The sequence below is a fragment of the Antechinus flavipes genome, chromosome 4 (assembly GCF_016432865.1).
Source record: "Antechinus flavipes isolate AdamAnt ecotype Samford, QLD, Australia chromosome 4, AdamAnt_v2, whole genome shotgun sequence".
Taxonomy (NCBI): domain Eukaryota; kingdom Metazoa; phylum Chordata; class Mammalia; order Dasyuromorphia; family Dasyuridae; genus Antechinus; species Antechinus flavipes.
The window spans coordinates 212,027,925-212,044,881 of NC_067401.1; the positions used below are offsets into that span (position 1 = coordinate 212,027,925).

Consider the following 16,957-nt stretch of genomic DNA (forward strand, 5'->3'; position numbering starts at 1 on the left):
ACGAGTGCAAGGGATAATGTTGTAAAAAAAAAAATTACCCTGGCATGGATTCTGTCAATATAAAGTTATTATTAAATAAGAAATAAAAAAAATCAGAGTCACTTGCCAATCAACTCAATGGTTCTCTGGGGTTCTAAGTCACTTGCCAATCAACCCAAAGGTTCTCTGGGTTCTGAGTCATACCTAATGCTCAAAAGGTACGTTTGGTTTAATCCAGACCTATGCAGAAACATTCTGCATAGAAACAGATACTGGTTCTCATGATAATTTGAGGAGGAAAGAATTTTGACTATCATCTCCCTCTACTACTTCCTTTCCTGCCTTATCTACTTATTTGTACCAATGAAATATATTGGTTAACAGCATAATGTCTAATAGGTGCTTAATACATGTTTCACTTCATTGATTTAGTGCATCGTATATGGACTTTTAAAGGTAAACTAAGATAATATCAGCCATTTATTTTATGAATATTTTATGTACTCTTTTTAAATCATGGAGATTTACAAGTTCAAATATATAGAGCACAAGGAAATTGTAAAATACCTTCTTTATAAGGAAGTAATAATAGCCAATATTTATATAGTGCTTACTGATATTATCTCTATTTTACAAATGAGGGAAACTGAAAGAGACAGAGGTTCCCAGGATTATTCAGCTGCTAAGTTCCAAAAGCTATATTTGAACTTAGGTATTTCCAAATTCAGTTCTAATACTTTATCTACTGAGCCACTTAACTGTATCTAAATAGATTTTTAAAGCAGGGAATTATTTGCAAAGAGAAAAGCAAGAAAGGGAACTAAATTATAGTACACATAAAGAATGCCCTTTTACCTTTGCTGCTGAAGATCATTTTTATGATAAATATATCCTATTTTCACAAATTATATTGCTAAAAAGTTTTTTGTAGAATGATTTTAAGTGCTATAAATTCTTTTTTTCTCCTCAAAAAAACCAAGTCAACTATTTTTATATAATTGGCTTTTTAATCCCTTTAATGATCTTTTGTTCTTCAAACCCACTGTATTTATTGTCTGTTTTAGGAAATCTAAGACAGTTAAGTGATATATAGTGGATGTGTAGTATAAGAAAGATACAAGTTCAAATGGGACCTCAGACACTTATTAGCTCTGTGACTATAGACAAATCACTTAGCCTCAGTTTCTTTTACTATAAAATGAGTCTAATAATAGCACTTGACTCCCAGGATTATAGTAAGGATAAAATGAAATATTTGTTAAGTGTTTTGCAAACATTAAAACACTATATTCATGCTTGTTCTTATTATTAATCAGAATATATTCTTCATTTTTGGAAATATATTTTCATTGTAATAACTCAGAATACTGAAATACTGAATTATAACATTTAAAATGATTTTATCCCACACACATCTTTAAGGAAATAATTTATCCTAGAAAATTTATCAATTATCCAGATTTTCAGAAATATTTTTCTTTTCTTCTATATTATTTATAAATGCCTTTTGAGTTTATACCAGAGTCATTTCCAGACCTAAATCTACCACCATTTATTTAGCCTTCCCTTATAATAGAAAAAGCCAAGACAAAATCAATCAAGAGAGCCAAGACCCCTAAAATTTGGGTACACAGAACTAAACAGTATTCCACATGTGCTCTGATGAAACCATATTATAGTAAGATTTTCAATTTGGGCACTGTGCTTTTAATGTAGCCACAGATCACAGGAGCTTTTCTGAACTCCTATTTTGTACTCTTGGGGCAATTAGATGGGCAGTGGATAGAGTACTGCACTAAGAGTCAGGAAGATCTGGATTCAAATTTAGCATCAGACACCTAGCTATGTTATCTTGGACAGATCACCAAAATCTGTTTGCTTCAGTTTTCTGAGTTGGAGAAGGAAATAATTTGGCAAATCACTCCAGAATCTTTGCCAAAATTCCCCCAAATGTGCTCAGATGGAGGTTGGGTAGGACCAAAATGATTTAACAGCAAAAATACTTATAATTTTTATATCTTTAAATATTTTTAATTAATATACAATGTTTCCTTTTTGGTGTTAATCATGTGTTTTCTGTATCTATTAAGTGGTTATTTTAGATAAGACAACATGTATCTGACATTGAACTTCTAATTGATTTTCCTTTAAAAAATTTAGTTCATTCCTTTTTAATATTTAATATTTTAATACCAATTTATTATAAATATTTTAATATTATTTAAAAAGTTAAATATTTCAATTAAAATTTTAAAAATCTTTCTCCAGCTAGCCATCTCCCTAATCCATTGAGAAGGCAAGCAATATCATATCAGTAATAGCTGTAAAGTCATGAAAAACATTTCCATATTAGTCATGTTGCTAAAGAAAAAACACACACACAAAAAAGAAAAAAAAATGTTTCAATCTGTATTAAGAATTCGTCAGTTCTTTCACTGGAGGTGAATAGTATTTTTCATTGTGAGTTATTTAGTCTTTTGAGATCATTCTGCTTATCATTTCTTATAGTACAATTATCTTCCATCACAGTCATATACCATAACTTCTTCAGTCATTTGCCAATTGATGAGGATCACCTCAATTTCAAATTCTTTATCATAATAAGACATACTATAAATATTTTTTGTACATATAGATCCTTTTCCTTTTTCTTTAATCTTTTTGGGATACGTAAGAGAAATATGACTGGATCAAAAGGAATGCAGTTTATTTGCTTGTTTGCTTTTTTAGACCTTTAGGTGTTTTTAAATTCTTCTCTAGAGTGGTTGGACTAGAGCACAATTCTACCAACAATGCTTTAGTGTACCTATTTTTCCATATTCCTTGTCACTTTCCTTTTTCTGTCATTTTGACTGATCTGTAAGTATGAGATGCTATGAATGAGATGTTTTAATTTGTATTTCTCTAATTGATGATTTAGAGCATTTTTCCATGTGTTTATTGATAGCTTTTCTCCCCTACTTAAAATGCCTGCTCATGCCCTTTCTACCCCTAAATTGATGAATGCTTTGCTTTTATAAATTTGGCTTGGTTTCTTATATATGTGTGTTTTTTAAAAGCTTTTATAAGAGAAATCTGCTGTAAAAAAAAAAAATTTCCCTGTTTTCTGGTCTCTAATTTTGGCTGCATGGATTTCATTTGTGCAAAAATATTTTAAATGCATATAATCAAAGACATTCATTTTATCTCTCATGATCCTCTCTACTTCTCGTTTGGTCATAAACTTTTCCCTTATCCATAAATCTGGGAGGCAAAATTTTCCATGCTTCCCTATTTTATTTATGTAATCACCCTTTATGTCTAAATCATTTACTCACTTGGCAGATGGGGTGAGATATTAGTCTTTGTTTAGTTTCTGCCAAAATGATTTACAGTTGTCCAAAAAATTTTGTCACATAGTGAGTTTTTGCCCCCCCAATTTTGATGTTTGGGTTTTTCAAATGCTAGGTTAATGTCATTTATTAATGTATATTGTGTACCCTTCTCAACCCAGCTGCTCCCAGGGCTTGTTTCTTAATTCTTCAGAGTTGGCCTGGAGATGTTTGCATTTCTGTCAGGCAAAACCTCTGTCCCTGGAGGTCTAGTCTGTCTTGGAGTCTTTTTAAATTATCTTAGAAACAACAAATGTATTTACCCTATATTTATTTCTGCTGCTTTGACATCATGTTCTGTCTTTTTTTTTTTTTTCTTGAGGAAATTTGGAAAGTTTTCTGACTTACTCTGCTATCTTCCCAAAATTCTATTTCATAAAGTTTTGATAATTGTTTATGATATTATGACTTAGGAAAAACCTGCTATTCTCGATTGCTTTGTTTTCCAGTAAATCATATGTTGTAAAACACCAGAAAATAACTTATGTAGGTTTAATTGTTAATATAGTAAAGACATACAGTAATATAAAATGTATTATTACCTTCACTCTATTTAATGTGTTGTAATTTTTTGTGTGTGTGTGGCCAGACTTGATGTTTCCGTGACTGTCATTAAAGCTTAGCTCAAGTTGCATTTAGTAGTCTATTAGCAACATGAAGCTTTTTACTGATTATTCCAGATATTGTTATCTTTTTACCTCCTCAATGTGTTTCATTTACTTTTTAGTTATTTCATAATTGTGAATATGTGCTCTTATTTTCCCTCATGATTGATTATCATCTTTTTGAATTCAAGGACTAAAATTTTACTTTTGTCATTGTAACTTCAGTACCTTTATGTGTTACTTGACATATAATAGACACTCAATAAATATTTTTTAAATTCTAGTCAAACTGAGACCTGTTAAAGATCTTAGCTTATAAAAAACCAAGGTCTCACATTACATCCAATGCAATCTTCAGTCATCCTGATTTATAACTAGCCATTGGATGCAGATGGTTCTAGAGGGGAAAGTGAGGCAAGTGACCTTGCATAGTCCTCCCTCACTTAAATCCAATTCACTTTCAAGCCATCACCTCCCTGAAGTCACTGTCCTTTTTGAGAACAAAGGACAAACAACATCTATTCTACTACTCCACCAACATTAGGTTGTTTTGATGTTTAATGCTTTGACATATAGTGAGTTTGATTATAAATTTTTTCCTTATATTGAATCAGCCCACACTCTTGGTACAATCCCTTTGGGTAATAGTATGTAACTTTTGTGTGATTTTGTGTGATTTGTGTGATTACAGCATTATCATAAAATTTTTGCATAAATATTAGGAGTTTACCTGTATTTTTCTTTTTGTTTTTGCTCTCTCCCAAATTTAAGAATCAAAACTGTAATTAGTCATAAAAGGAATTTAAATAGGACTTTTTCAACTTTATTTCAAATACTTTATATAGTATTGTGAATTATTATTTCTTGCATATTTGATAGAATCCACTTGTGAATCTATCTAGTCCTGGTGACTTTCTTAGGGAGCTCATTTATGGTTTGTTCAGTTTCTTTTCTTTTTTTAAACAGGGTTATTTAAGTATTCTATTCCTCCTTCTGTTAATCTAGGCAGTTTCTGTTTTTCAAATATCCATATATTTCATTTAAATTGTCAGTTTTACTCGTATATAATTGGGGAAAAAAAGCTCCTAATAACTGTTTTAATTTTTTCTTTATTTGATGGTGCATTTATCATTTTAAATTTGGTTTCTGGTAATCTGGTTTTATTCTTTCTACTTGTAATCAAATTAACCAATGATTTATCTACTTTTTTCATAAAGCTAGCTTCTAATTTTATTAATTAAACTTTTTAAACTTTCAATTTTATTAACTTCTTAGATTTTCATTATTTCCATTTTGTTGTTTAATTGGAAATTTTTTATTTCTTCTTTTAGTTTTCTTCTATTGAATGCCCAATTAATTGATCTGCTCTTTGCCTTTTGTTGATATATGTACATTTAGAGTATAAAATTCCCCCAAGTACTGCTTTTGCTGGATACCTCAAATTTTGGTATGTGACCTCATCTCTGTGATTCTCTTTAATGAAATTATTGATTGTTTATATGATTTATCCTTTGACATAGTAATTTTTTAAGGATAAAATTAGTTTCCAATTAATTTTAATTTATGCTTGCACAGCCTTTGATTAAATATAATTTTTATTGCATTATTGCATTCAGTGCATTAATGCATTTAACATTTATATTTTCTGCATTTTTGGTGAGCTTTTTATGCCATAATACATGATCAATATTTGAGAAAGTGCTATATATAGCTGAGAAAAAGGCTTTCTATTCACATTCAGGTTTCTCCAGAGGTCTTATTATATTTAAATTTTTTAAAATTCTATTCATCATCAAATTTTTTCCTATTTATTTTTATGGTTAAATTTATCTAACTCTGAGAGGGTGAAGTTGAGGGCTCCACTTGAATATAGTTTTTACTTTTAATTACCTCCTCTACATCACCAAACTTTTCTTTAAGGATTCAGATGATATGCTGTTTGGTATATACATTTAGTAGTGACAATACTTCCTTTGAATATGGTACTTTTTAGCAAAATATAGTGTCTCTGTTTCTCTCTTTTAATTAGGTCTATTTTTGCATTTGCTTTGTTTGAGAGCATGATTTCCACTGCTGCTTTTTTCCTTCAGCAAAACCATATTGAATTCTGTTCTAGTACTTTATTTTAACACTATGTATGTCCTTCTGTTTCAGTTTTATTTCTTGTGTATTACATAGTGTTATACTCTTTTCTAATCCATTCTGGTATCTGCTTCTTTATGGGTGAATTCATCCCATTTACATTCACAGTTATGTGTACTAACTTTGAATTTCCCTCCGTCCTATTTTCTGTTGTTTATCCATTTCTTTTTCTTTCATCCCTATTCAGTTTTGCTCCTTACCATTGCCTTTCAATCTACTTTCCCTGTTATCCCATTCCCCATCACCTTTTTTTCTTTCCGCTTTTCCCTCCTTCTGCCCTGTTAAATAAGAGAAATGTCTGTACCCAAATGAGTAGACATGTGTTTATGTACACATGTATATTCTTCCCTCTTTGAAACAGTTCAGATCAGAGTGAGGCTTAGATATTGCTCATTCCTCTCCCAATATTTTCCCCTCCTCTGTAAAAGCTTTCGTTCTTGTGTCTCTTTTATGTGAGATAATTTCACACATTCTTCCTCTTTATTATTCCCCCTTTTCTAGACCATCCAGGTTTTTTTTAGATTGTCCCCAAATAATCAACTCATTCCTCTTTCCTTTATCTATGTACAGTCCTAACTGTTCTAATAATAATAACTTCTTAGAAGTTATGATATTATCTGCTAGTAAAGTAATATAAACAGTTTAATCTTATTGAGTCCATTATGTTTCTCTTTCAAATTCACCTCTTTATGCTTCTCATAAGTCTTGTATTTTAAAGTCATATTTTCTATTCAGCCCTTGCCTTTTCATTAGGAATACTCAAAACTTTTCTATTTCACTAAATATCCAATCCCCTTTCCCTCCCTCCCCAATTATACTTATTTTTTCTGGGTACATTATTCTTGATTCTAATCCTAGCTCTTTGGCCGCCTTCCAGAATATTATTTTCCAAGACTTCCGCTCCTTTAATGTGGCAGTGGCTAACCCTATATGATCTTAACTGATCTTTACTTAGGTAGTTAACTTTTTTTTGTTCTCTTTGACTGCTTGAAGTATTTTCTCATTGACCTGGGAGGTCTGAAATTCAGCTATAATATTCCTGGAGTTTTCATTTTGGAATATCTTCCAGGTGGTGAGCAGTGTATTTCTTTAAATGTCTATTTTGCCCTCTGGTTCTAGGTTATCAGAGCAATTTTCCTCTATAATTTCTTCAAAAATCATGTCTAGGTTGATTCTTTGATCATGGATTTCAAGTAGTCAAATCATTCTTAAATTATCTCTACCTGGTTTTTCAGGTCAGTTTTTGCCCCCAATGAAATATTTTGCATTTTCTCTTATTTTTGAATTCTTTTGACTTTGTTGCATTGTTTCTTGATATTTCATGGAATCTCTAGCTCCCATTTGCCTGATTCTAATTTTTAAGGAATGATTTTCCTCAATGATCTTTTATATTTCTTTTTCTATTTGACCAGTTCTGTTTTTTAAGGAATCTCCCCTCCCCCCCTAGTATTTTTTGTGCCTCTTTTACCAAGTTGTTAATTGTGTTTTCATAATTTTCTTGCCTCACTCTCATTTCTTTTCTAGGTTTTTTTCTCTAGTACTCTTATTTGATTTTTAAAATTTAATTTATTATTTGTTACATTTTAAGATTTGAACTATATTCCTCTATCTCTTCCTCCTTACACTAAAAAATGTCTCCATTTAACACAGATTTATAAATATATGTAAAATAATATTATGCCTACTTCTTTCTGTTTATCAGTTCTTTCTCTGGAGGTCGATAGTATCTTTCTTCATAGGTCTTTTGTTGTTGATTGGAGTGTTTATAATACTTAAAATAACTTGTAATAATTACTCAAACAATATTGCTGTTACTAGTCATAATGTTTCTTAGTTCTGCTTACTTAGCTTTTTTATTATTTCATGCAAAATTTCCCATTTTTTTCTAAAATTAACCAGTTCATTATTTCTCATAACATAGGAACATTCCATCACAATCGTATACTACAGTTTGTTTAGCCATTCTCCAATTGATAGGCATCATTTCAATTTCTGTTTCTAACCGTCACAAAGAGAGCTGCTATAAATATTTTAGATCATATAAGTTCTCTTCCTTTTCCCCTGATCATCTTGGGAAAGAGATCTAACAGTAGTATTTCTGCGTGAAAGGGCATATGGAGTTTTATTTTGAGCATAATTTCAGATTATACTCCAAAATAGTTATATTTACTCACAGTTCCATCAACTGTATATTTATGTCCCATTTATTCCACATTTCCTTCAACATTTGTTATTTCTCCCTTCTAGCATTGCTGCTAATCCAATAAGTAATGAGATGGTATCTCCAAGTTGTTTTAGCTTATATTTCTCTAAGCATTAATGATTTGGGGCATTTTTATATAACTATATGTATAGTTTTGATTTCTTTATATCAGTTGGGGAATGACTCATTTTCTTATAAATTTGACAAAATTCTCCATATGAGAATAGTAAATTTTTGTCCAAGAAATGTCCTATAAATTTTTTCCCATTTTCTGCTTTCCTTCTAATTTTGGCTACATTGGTTTTATTTTTGTACAACCCCCTTTTAATTTAATATAATCAAATTATGCATTTTACATCTCACAATGGTTGTTTCTATCTTTTGTTTATACATAAATTCTTCTCTCCATAAGTTTGATAGATATGTTCCATGTTCTTCTAGTTTCCTTACGCTATCTCCTTTTATATCTGGATCATGTATCCATTTTGACCTCTTGAAAAATAGTGTAAGATATTGGTCTATACATAATTTCTGTCAAACTGCTTTCCAGTTTTCCCAACAATTTTTTTTTTTTTTACCAAACAGTATATACTTGCCCCAGAAGCTTAAATCTTTACACTTGACAAACACAAGGTTACTATAATCATTTATTACTGTATATTGTATGTCTACTCTATTCCACCAATGTACCTTTCTTCGCCAGTATCAGATAATTTTGATAAGTGCTATTCTCTCTCTCTCTCTTTCTCTCTCTCTCTTTCTCTCTCTCTCTCTATATATAGTATAAGATCTGCTACCATTAATACTCCTTCCTTTCTATTTTTAAAAATTAATTCATTTGATCTTATTAACCTTTTGAGTTTTGAAATGAATTTTATTATTATTTTTTCTAGCTTAGTAAAATAATTTTTGGTAGTTTGAGATGTCATTGAATAAATTAGGTAAATTATTTTTTAGTATGTTGACTCTGCCTGCTCTTGTACAGTTAATATTTCTTTAATTATTTAAATATACCTTTGTTTGTCTAAAAATATTGTATAATTATGTTCATGTCATGAGTAGTTCCTGAGTCTTGGTAAGTATACTCCCAAGTATTTTATACAGTATACGGTTAGTTTAAATGGGGCATCTTTTACTAGTTCTTGTAGGACTTTGTTGGTGATATATAGAAATATTGATTGATTTTTTGAGCTTGTTTTATAATGTGTATTTGTTTTATTTGATTTTCAGAATAATTTTAGCTCTTCCAGGGATTCTTATTGGGCTTGTGTCCAATTCACATTTTTTTTGGGAGAGGAAGCAGAGATGTTACTTGTAACTGTTTTGACATAATTTCTTCTTCTGAGTTTGTGTCTTGATCATCTTCCATGTTATTATAATAATTTCTATTGGCCAGGTTATTTTGTTGTTATTGTTGCTTGCTTGCTTATTTTTTTAGTCTATTTCTTGATTTTGAACTTTACTTTAAAGTTGAATTCTGTTCCTGGGGTGAGAGTACAGGGGCATTATCTCAAGTTCAGGCATTCTCACACTGTTGTTCTCAGAGCTAGTTCTGGGGGGTTTCAGTGCTTTTAAAGTGGTATGATCTGTGGAGAGGTGTGAATACTGCTCTCCTGGTCTGTGCTCCGGTCCTTATCCAGGAAGGGCCCCTGATTCCTTTCAAAGCACAAGCAATGCTACTCATTAGTGTCCCTGTTCTCTTGTGACCACAAGTGATGCAATTCCACAAGACCCCTGCTCCCTTGTGATCCAAAGCATTCTTTTATGGCCTAGAACTATGATATAGAAGTAGATACAGACAATGGAGTTGCCAAACAGCACTGGTCCTGCGTTTGGAGCTAGAACAGATATCCCATGTATTCTCTTTCTCACCAGGAGCTGCCAAAGCTGCTGATGGCTACTGCTGCTTCTGACACCCAAAGCTAGTCTTGCTGCCTTATGAGTTCTGGACTAGCTCATATGCCAGCATCACAGATATCTCTTTTTGCCCTTATAATGTGTATCAGGCTGAAAAACGTCTTACCCCCCTCCTTTAGCTGGCTTCATTACTCCAGAATTTAATTTAAGACCTCATTTTAAAGTTGTTTGGAGGGAAATGTTGGGAGAATTTGGCTATAGGGCCTCCTGTACTTGACTCCACCCCCAGAAGTTTCCTATCATTTCTTTAGACAACTTCCCCTTTCCACAATTAGCTTTCCACATGATTTTTAAGCTACTTATTCTGTGATAAAGTTTTGCTGAATTTGTATTTTTCCTTTTCAGACATCTGTGTACTCTTCAGCAGCTTCAGTTTCTACTAGAAAAAATGTCAGTACAGCAAATGTCAAAACAAAAGGAGAAATTGATGAAGGGAAGAAAAGCCTGATAGATGACCTTAGGTTACTGGTTCTTGACCTATTGAATGTTGTAGAAATAATCAAAAGGGAGCATGGGTAAATCTTGCTTTTATTTTTTCTCTTTGGGAATTAAGATTCATGCTATGTCAGAGCTAGAAGAATATATTTTTCCATTCCCCTCAATTAAATAACCTCCAAAAATAGGTTAGGATATTTTATCCCTTTAATAGAACATATAATTCAACATATACTCAACCCTCTCTTTTCTAATGCTACTCCATACCAACATAATTTTAAAACAAAATTTGTTTTGGTTATTTGTAGGTTATCTCTAATTAATGATAAAATGTGCTTTTGCAGGGAATGGAAAATTTAAATAATGATTGCCTCCATCTGTATATATAACCACAATCTTTTTGGGAAAATGGTTCTTAATAGTCTTTTATTAGAAAGGAAAATTCTATAACTATATATAACTATTCTATAACTTCAGGATGTGTTCTGTATAAAATTTGTGGTTATTGTTTAGTCATTTCAGTCATGTTAAACTCTTTGTGATTCTATTTGGGATTTTCTTGGCAAAGGTTCTGCAGTGATTGCCTACTCTAGTTCATCTTACAGATGAAAAACTGAAGCAAAATAGGTTAAATAACTTGCCCAGGGTCACACAACTAGTAAATGTATGAGTCTGGATTTGAATTCATGAAAGGAGTCTTTCTGACTCTAAGACTAGTATTCTAAATGGTATCACCTAGCTGCCTTGATATAAAATTTAGTAAATTTTAATTATTTATTTAGAACAGTTACTTTTCCTTAGAGTTCAAATAATGCAAACTCTAATTACTAAAAGTTTCTTACTCAAATTATTTTTCTTCTAGTATACATTGTAAAAATTATCTAAAAATGTGAAGAATAATTCAATCTTTATTGAAGGGAAGGAAGAAGGACTTTGTAAATTAAAAATAGCATCTTTAAGGAGCCAGAAAATGTATAGTATAAACCATGTAGTACTAATTTATAAATTGGGCTAAGCATGTAGTAGTTTAATAAATGCTTCCTAGCTGAATGATGGGGCAGCTAGGTTTCACAGAGAATAAGAGTCTGGAGTTAAAAAGACTCATCTTCCTAAGTTCACATATAGCCTCAGACACTTACTAGCTGTGTGGTCCTGGGCAAGTCACTTAAGTTTGCCTCAGTTCCCCCATCTGTAAAATGAACTGGAGAAGGAAATAGCAAACCAGTCTAGTATCTTTGCCAAGAAAATCCTAAATAGGGTCACAAAGAGTCAGACTTGACTGAAAAACAACTAAACAGCAGTTGACTGGTATTCAAAGGAAATATTTCCCATTTGGAGTAGCTAAAGTATATCTTTTGTGAGCCAATTTGGCTCCTAGAGAATAGAAATATCCTAGATTTTATTCAATATTACAAAAATAACTATTTAAACATATGGTAATCTTAAAAGATTAGGAACTCCTGATTTGTATTGTTTTGTCAACAAAATCTGGCTAGGCCTGGTGAACGCATGCTTGGAGTTCTAGTCTTGCGTAGCTGGAAGATGGTCATCTCTTAAATTCAGGAATTCTGAGCTGCCCTAGAATTAAAGCCAATCAGGTGTCTTTAGTGAATTTAGCACCAATATAGGAAGCTCCTGTGAATAGGGGACCACCAGACTATTTAGGAAAAGCAAATGAGTTCATGTCAGAGATCAGAGAGTTTTTTGTGCAAATCACCAGAAAGGATGGGCCTGTGAGTCTGAGCTGCTGAGCTCTCAGCTTACTTGAGATAGGGAGACAGCCTTAGATCATTAAATTCTGACTTTTTATTATCTCAGGAACATCCAACATACTTCAAGAATCTGTAATTTCGCCTCTATGGACATAGTTGTCTTCCATCACGGTAGTTTGTAACCTCAGCACTTTAAAAGATGCTCATAATTAGTTTCAGTGAAGGAAAAAATTCTTCACCTGAGATGAGCCTCGTCCAACTTTGTTAGGCAGGCCTTTGAAAGGCAAGCATCACTATTCTGTCTTAAAAAGCTTTCCCCGCTTCTTGTAATATGCCATAGTTTATATCCTGCAGTCATAGCTTTCAGAAACCAAGTCTTAGCCCCATACTGAATTGAGATATCAGATTTGAAGGGAAGATGCGTGTGTGTGTGTGTGTGTGTGTGTGTGTGTGTGTGGACAGGTAGAGGTATATATGTACATATGAAATGAAAGTAGTAGCATGGAATTTTTCTTTAGGTAGTTAAAGTTTACAATTATGTTTTGAGCAATATAGTCTTACCTTTTTATTATGTGTTCTATTATTTAGGTGCATTTGAGTTGTAAGATTTATGGGGATCTCAACCAGGAATTTATCTTTTTTGTTTTTTAATAATGATCAGTTTTGTTTGTATGAATACTGTAAAGATGTACTTAGTCTAAACCACTGAAAATTACTTTCTCTGAGTTAAATAATCTGCCCTAATATGATAGGCATGAAGTTTTCTTGAACTTTGCATTGAATTCTTTTAAATATTTACCATATTATAAAACAGAAAATATTTGATCTCTGCTGAATAGAGATAATTGGGAATAGCATGGACCTTTCCTAGCACTGAATTTACTCAGTGAATTATGCCCTCAATCTGGCAGATCAAGTAAAGAAGACCATATTATCTAAATTTATAAACTTTATTCGAAGCTTCCTAATATTTTCTATTTTACTTTTCTTTAATTTCATTATTAGAAAATTTGACTACATTTTAGCTTTTTTTAGTGTTAATTTTTCTGTTTTAAAAACTTTTGATATTTAACAATTTGGATTAGAAATTTAAAATGTGTGCATATCAGTGGATGGCCATTTTTGCTTCTACACACATCTCTAAAGTTATTTTCGTTTTCCAGGAAGGAACTAGAAAAAATAAGAAAAGAATTAGAAGAGGAAAAAGCAATGAGGAGCAACTTAGAGGTAATTTAATTTTGCAGTATTTTGTCATCAAAGTGAAAATATTGGTGAGTCCTAAACAAACACACTGAATATCGATATTGTATAGAATAAGCTACTTTGTACTGTTGAAAGACAGGACTTTTATTTTGTTTTTGAAAATTTAAAGGAGAAAGAGGCAAGGCATAGTAGATAGAAATTTGGCATCAATCAGGATGCTGAATGGGAAATACAAGTTAGCACTGTGTGAATTCTGGGCAAGTCACTTAACTAGTTAATACTTCAAGCATCTGTCTTAAGACCATAAGTAAAGCTGCCTATTTGATTTGGAGAAGGAAATTTCTTGATTGAAAATCCACTACATTAGTATTATCAAGCAATAAAGGGAGGAGAGGAAAAAAAAATTATTGAAAAGTTTGGTCCTGTCTTCCAGTAAGTTATGTCCTATTTAGGAAACAGAAGAGATGTAGAAGAAAAATTATTTTCTATATATTTATCTTATATTTCAGGTGCTAATTCCTATTATATTTACCTTTATTACAAAGTTCTGGACAATTGCAATATATTTACAATAATAGTTCTTGCCTCTGCTCTTTTCCCATCCAAATTATCTTTCATAGTGTTTCCAAACTAATCTTCCTTATACATAGATCTGTTTATTGTTCTTCCACTAAAAATCTTTCAGTGGTTCCCTATTCTTGCCAAGAAGAGTTCTAGAAACTTAGCATGTTATTTCATAACAAATCCCTTTTTCATATCTATACTTCAACCAAACTTGAATATTTGCCTTCTCATATATAAATTTCACTTTTTCCCCCCTGAAACCCGATCCCTAAACTTTCCAAATTTCTGTGTATCCTTTAAAGCCCAATGTAGATGATATTATGGATCTCACATAGTCCTTTGGTTGTACTTGCTATATATACTTGTGTATTATTTGGTCATATTATTTTGCATTTATCATTTATAGAGACTATATATACTATATTTTCAGCTGCTTAAGAAACAGGCACTAGGACTCATCTAAAATTTCTTTGCCATTGTTTCACTCACGTCATAGAAGGTACTTGATAAGTTTGTTTAGCTGAATGCATTTAAAAAAAGGAAAAACTAAAATTTAGTTTCAAATCTATTTGGGAGAGAATGGAAAAACATAAATTGTAGAATAAAAGCATTAGCATACTTATGGTTATTTGAGGTACTTGATTCATAATAATTAATTTTCTTAATATCCATTTTTCATTTAATTGAACAGAACAAAGTCAATTGTAAAGGAAATGTAATTATTTAATAAGTGATATAATTCTTTCCTGATCTTCCAACTGCTAATCTTTTATTATTTTTATATTTATGTATATACTTATTCATAAGATGAAGATTTAGAGACAAAAAGAGAGAGAGAAGCAAGAACAAAGTACTGAAAATTAAAATACAGAACCAGAAAATCTGTATGATCATTTTTCTCACACAATGAAGACACTATCCAATTGTGGCTGCATTTTAATTCTAACCATTTTAAGATTTCCTAGTTTTACATACAAAGTAGCATACGTATATACATATAAAAAGTTTGTAAATACACATATACACATGAATGATTCTCTGGCATCTTAATAGTTAATGTATTTTTTTAATTAAAGTCTTTCTCTAAGAAGATTATCTCTAAAGATAAATACTTAAATGTCTAGCATATGCTTGTCAGATCTTCATTCATTGTTTATTAAAATGGTTACCTGACTTCCTTTTCTCATTTTCTGGCACTCACTAAGACTCGGCTCCCTCCTAAAGACTTTGCTCCTTTCTCTGCCCTTTCCAGTATAGACTATCCTTGTTTTCCTAAATGCCCTTCCTCCTCCAATTTTACTAGTCATGTCCAGGGAATCAGAATACTTTGTTCTTCGGCCTCATTTCCAATCTTTCCTTCTGCAAGATTAAATAAGCAACCTTTCCTCCTTTGATTTTTACACTACCTAAATTTATTGCCCAATTCACAGATCTGTGTTGATCTTATTTTGACATCTTCTCCCTACCCTTCTACTCCCCAGATATTTTGCATTTTTCCTCACTTAGTTCAGTATCTGGTTGACAATTATTTTTTCCTCCTCATTTCTTGACCTCAGACTTGGGGCTTATATATTAACTTCCCATTTTCTTTTTCTACTCACCTATAAGGGTTCCACTTCACTTTGCATGAATTCTGAAATTCCTTTATCTGACCATAATTTCTGATAACTGTGCCTTTCCCTCAACTATATACACCCCCTTATTTTCATCTTTATCTTCACCATCTTCACCATTCCACTAATCATTTCTTACCCAAGCCAGCATCCTACATCGTTTTCTCCTTTCCTTTTGTTGAACCCTGCCCTATGCTCTCAAAACCTTGGCGCCTCTTACCATGTTGCCATCATATCTACCAAACTCCAGCCATAGATCACTGTGCTTTTCTTCTTTGAGTTCTGTTCATGGAATAGAGTTGCAGAAAATCAAAAAACACTATGGACTAGGCTCTTTATAAATTAGTTATATTAGCTCAACTAGGCCCTAAATTAAGCAAGTTGAGTATTTTTTTCCCCTCTCAAATCAACTCATACTCTCTTCTGCAATTGGCTAATTCAAAAAGGTTGAGGGATTGATCCAAAATCACATGCTTATTCCATAGCACAGAGATTGAGCTTTATTATTGCTTCTTGACTGTTGACATCACACTTCCTTCTTTCTTAAAATATAAAAATATTTACCTTTCTTAAGTGTGAAATCTTTGTACCAGTTTTCAGTATCTCCTTACTATAGCACTGGTTCAAATGTCTGTTTCTTATCAAGTTCATAGGAATTAAACTTGTCAGGTGCTTTAAGAAAATGGAAACTATGGTCTATGTTGATTTTGTCATTGTTGAAAATGTAAAAACATCAAGATGTAAGACTGAGGGATAAGAAAAGCTTTAATGCAACCAAGATGCCATTGTTGCTTATACTGTTTTTTTTTTTTTTCTTTTTTAGGTGGCAATAGAAAAGCTGAAAAAACTAGTCCTGACTTCTTGAAGGAGGTGTGATGTAGACTATGTGTACTTCCTTGGCCAGTGATTCATAAATAAGAATGTGAACTGAAAACTGACTTGTTTACTTCCATGTAACAAAAGATATTTGGTGAGCTGTAGGGAAAAAATTGAGTACATGAGTTTTCATATCTTAAAGAAAGGGTAAAGATAAAAACTCAGTATTTTATTTTAGTTGCCAATATGCAAAAGAGGCCTTATTTCTTACTGTGCTAGAATTGCAAGCCTCTTTTTTTTCTTTCTGTTTTATAGAAATACCAATGAATTTGTATAAAAAGGAGAGTAAGTTGGTAATAGATTTTTACTATATAGTGACAATATAAGTTTTAAAGAG

General features: G+C 31.7%; 1 protein-coding gene across 6 annotated transcripts in view; it reads left to right on the forward strand.

Moving 5' to 3' along the window:
• The window catches only part of CD2AP (CD2 associated protein), a 188,958-nt gene extending 172,280 nt beyond the window's left edge, over window positions 1-16,678 (forward strand). For 3 of the 6 annotated variants that reach the window (XM_051997108.1, XM_051997107.1, XM_051997110.1), the window contains 3 exons: window positions 10,563-10,732; window positions 13,528-13,591; window positions 16,568-16,678. In XM_051997108.1, coding sequence (XP_051853068.1) covers window positions 10,563-10,732; window positions 13,528-13,591; window positions 16,568-16,609 — 276 coding nt within the window. In that variant the 3' untranslated portion in view covers window positions 16,610-16,678. Of the gene's footprint in view, window positions 1-10,562; window positions 10,734-13,527; window positions 13,592-16,567 lie in introns of those variants that run through there. The other 3 variants (XR_007953545.1, XM_051997109.1, XM_051997112.1) reach the window with 2 other exon arrangements.
• Window positions 16,679-16,957: the final 279 nt, after the last annotated feature.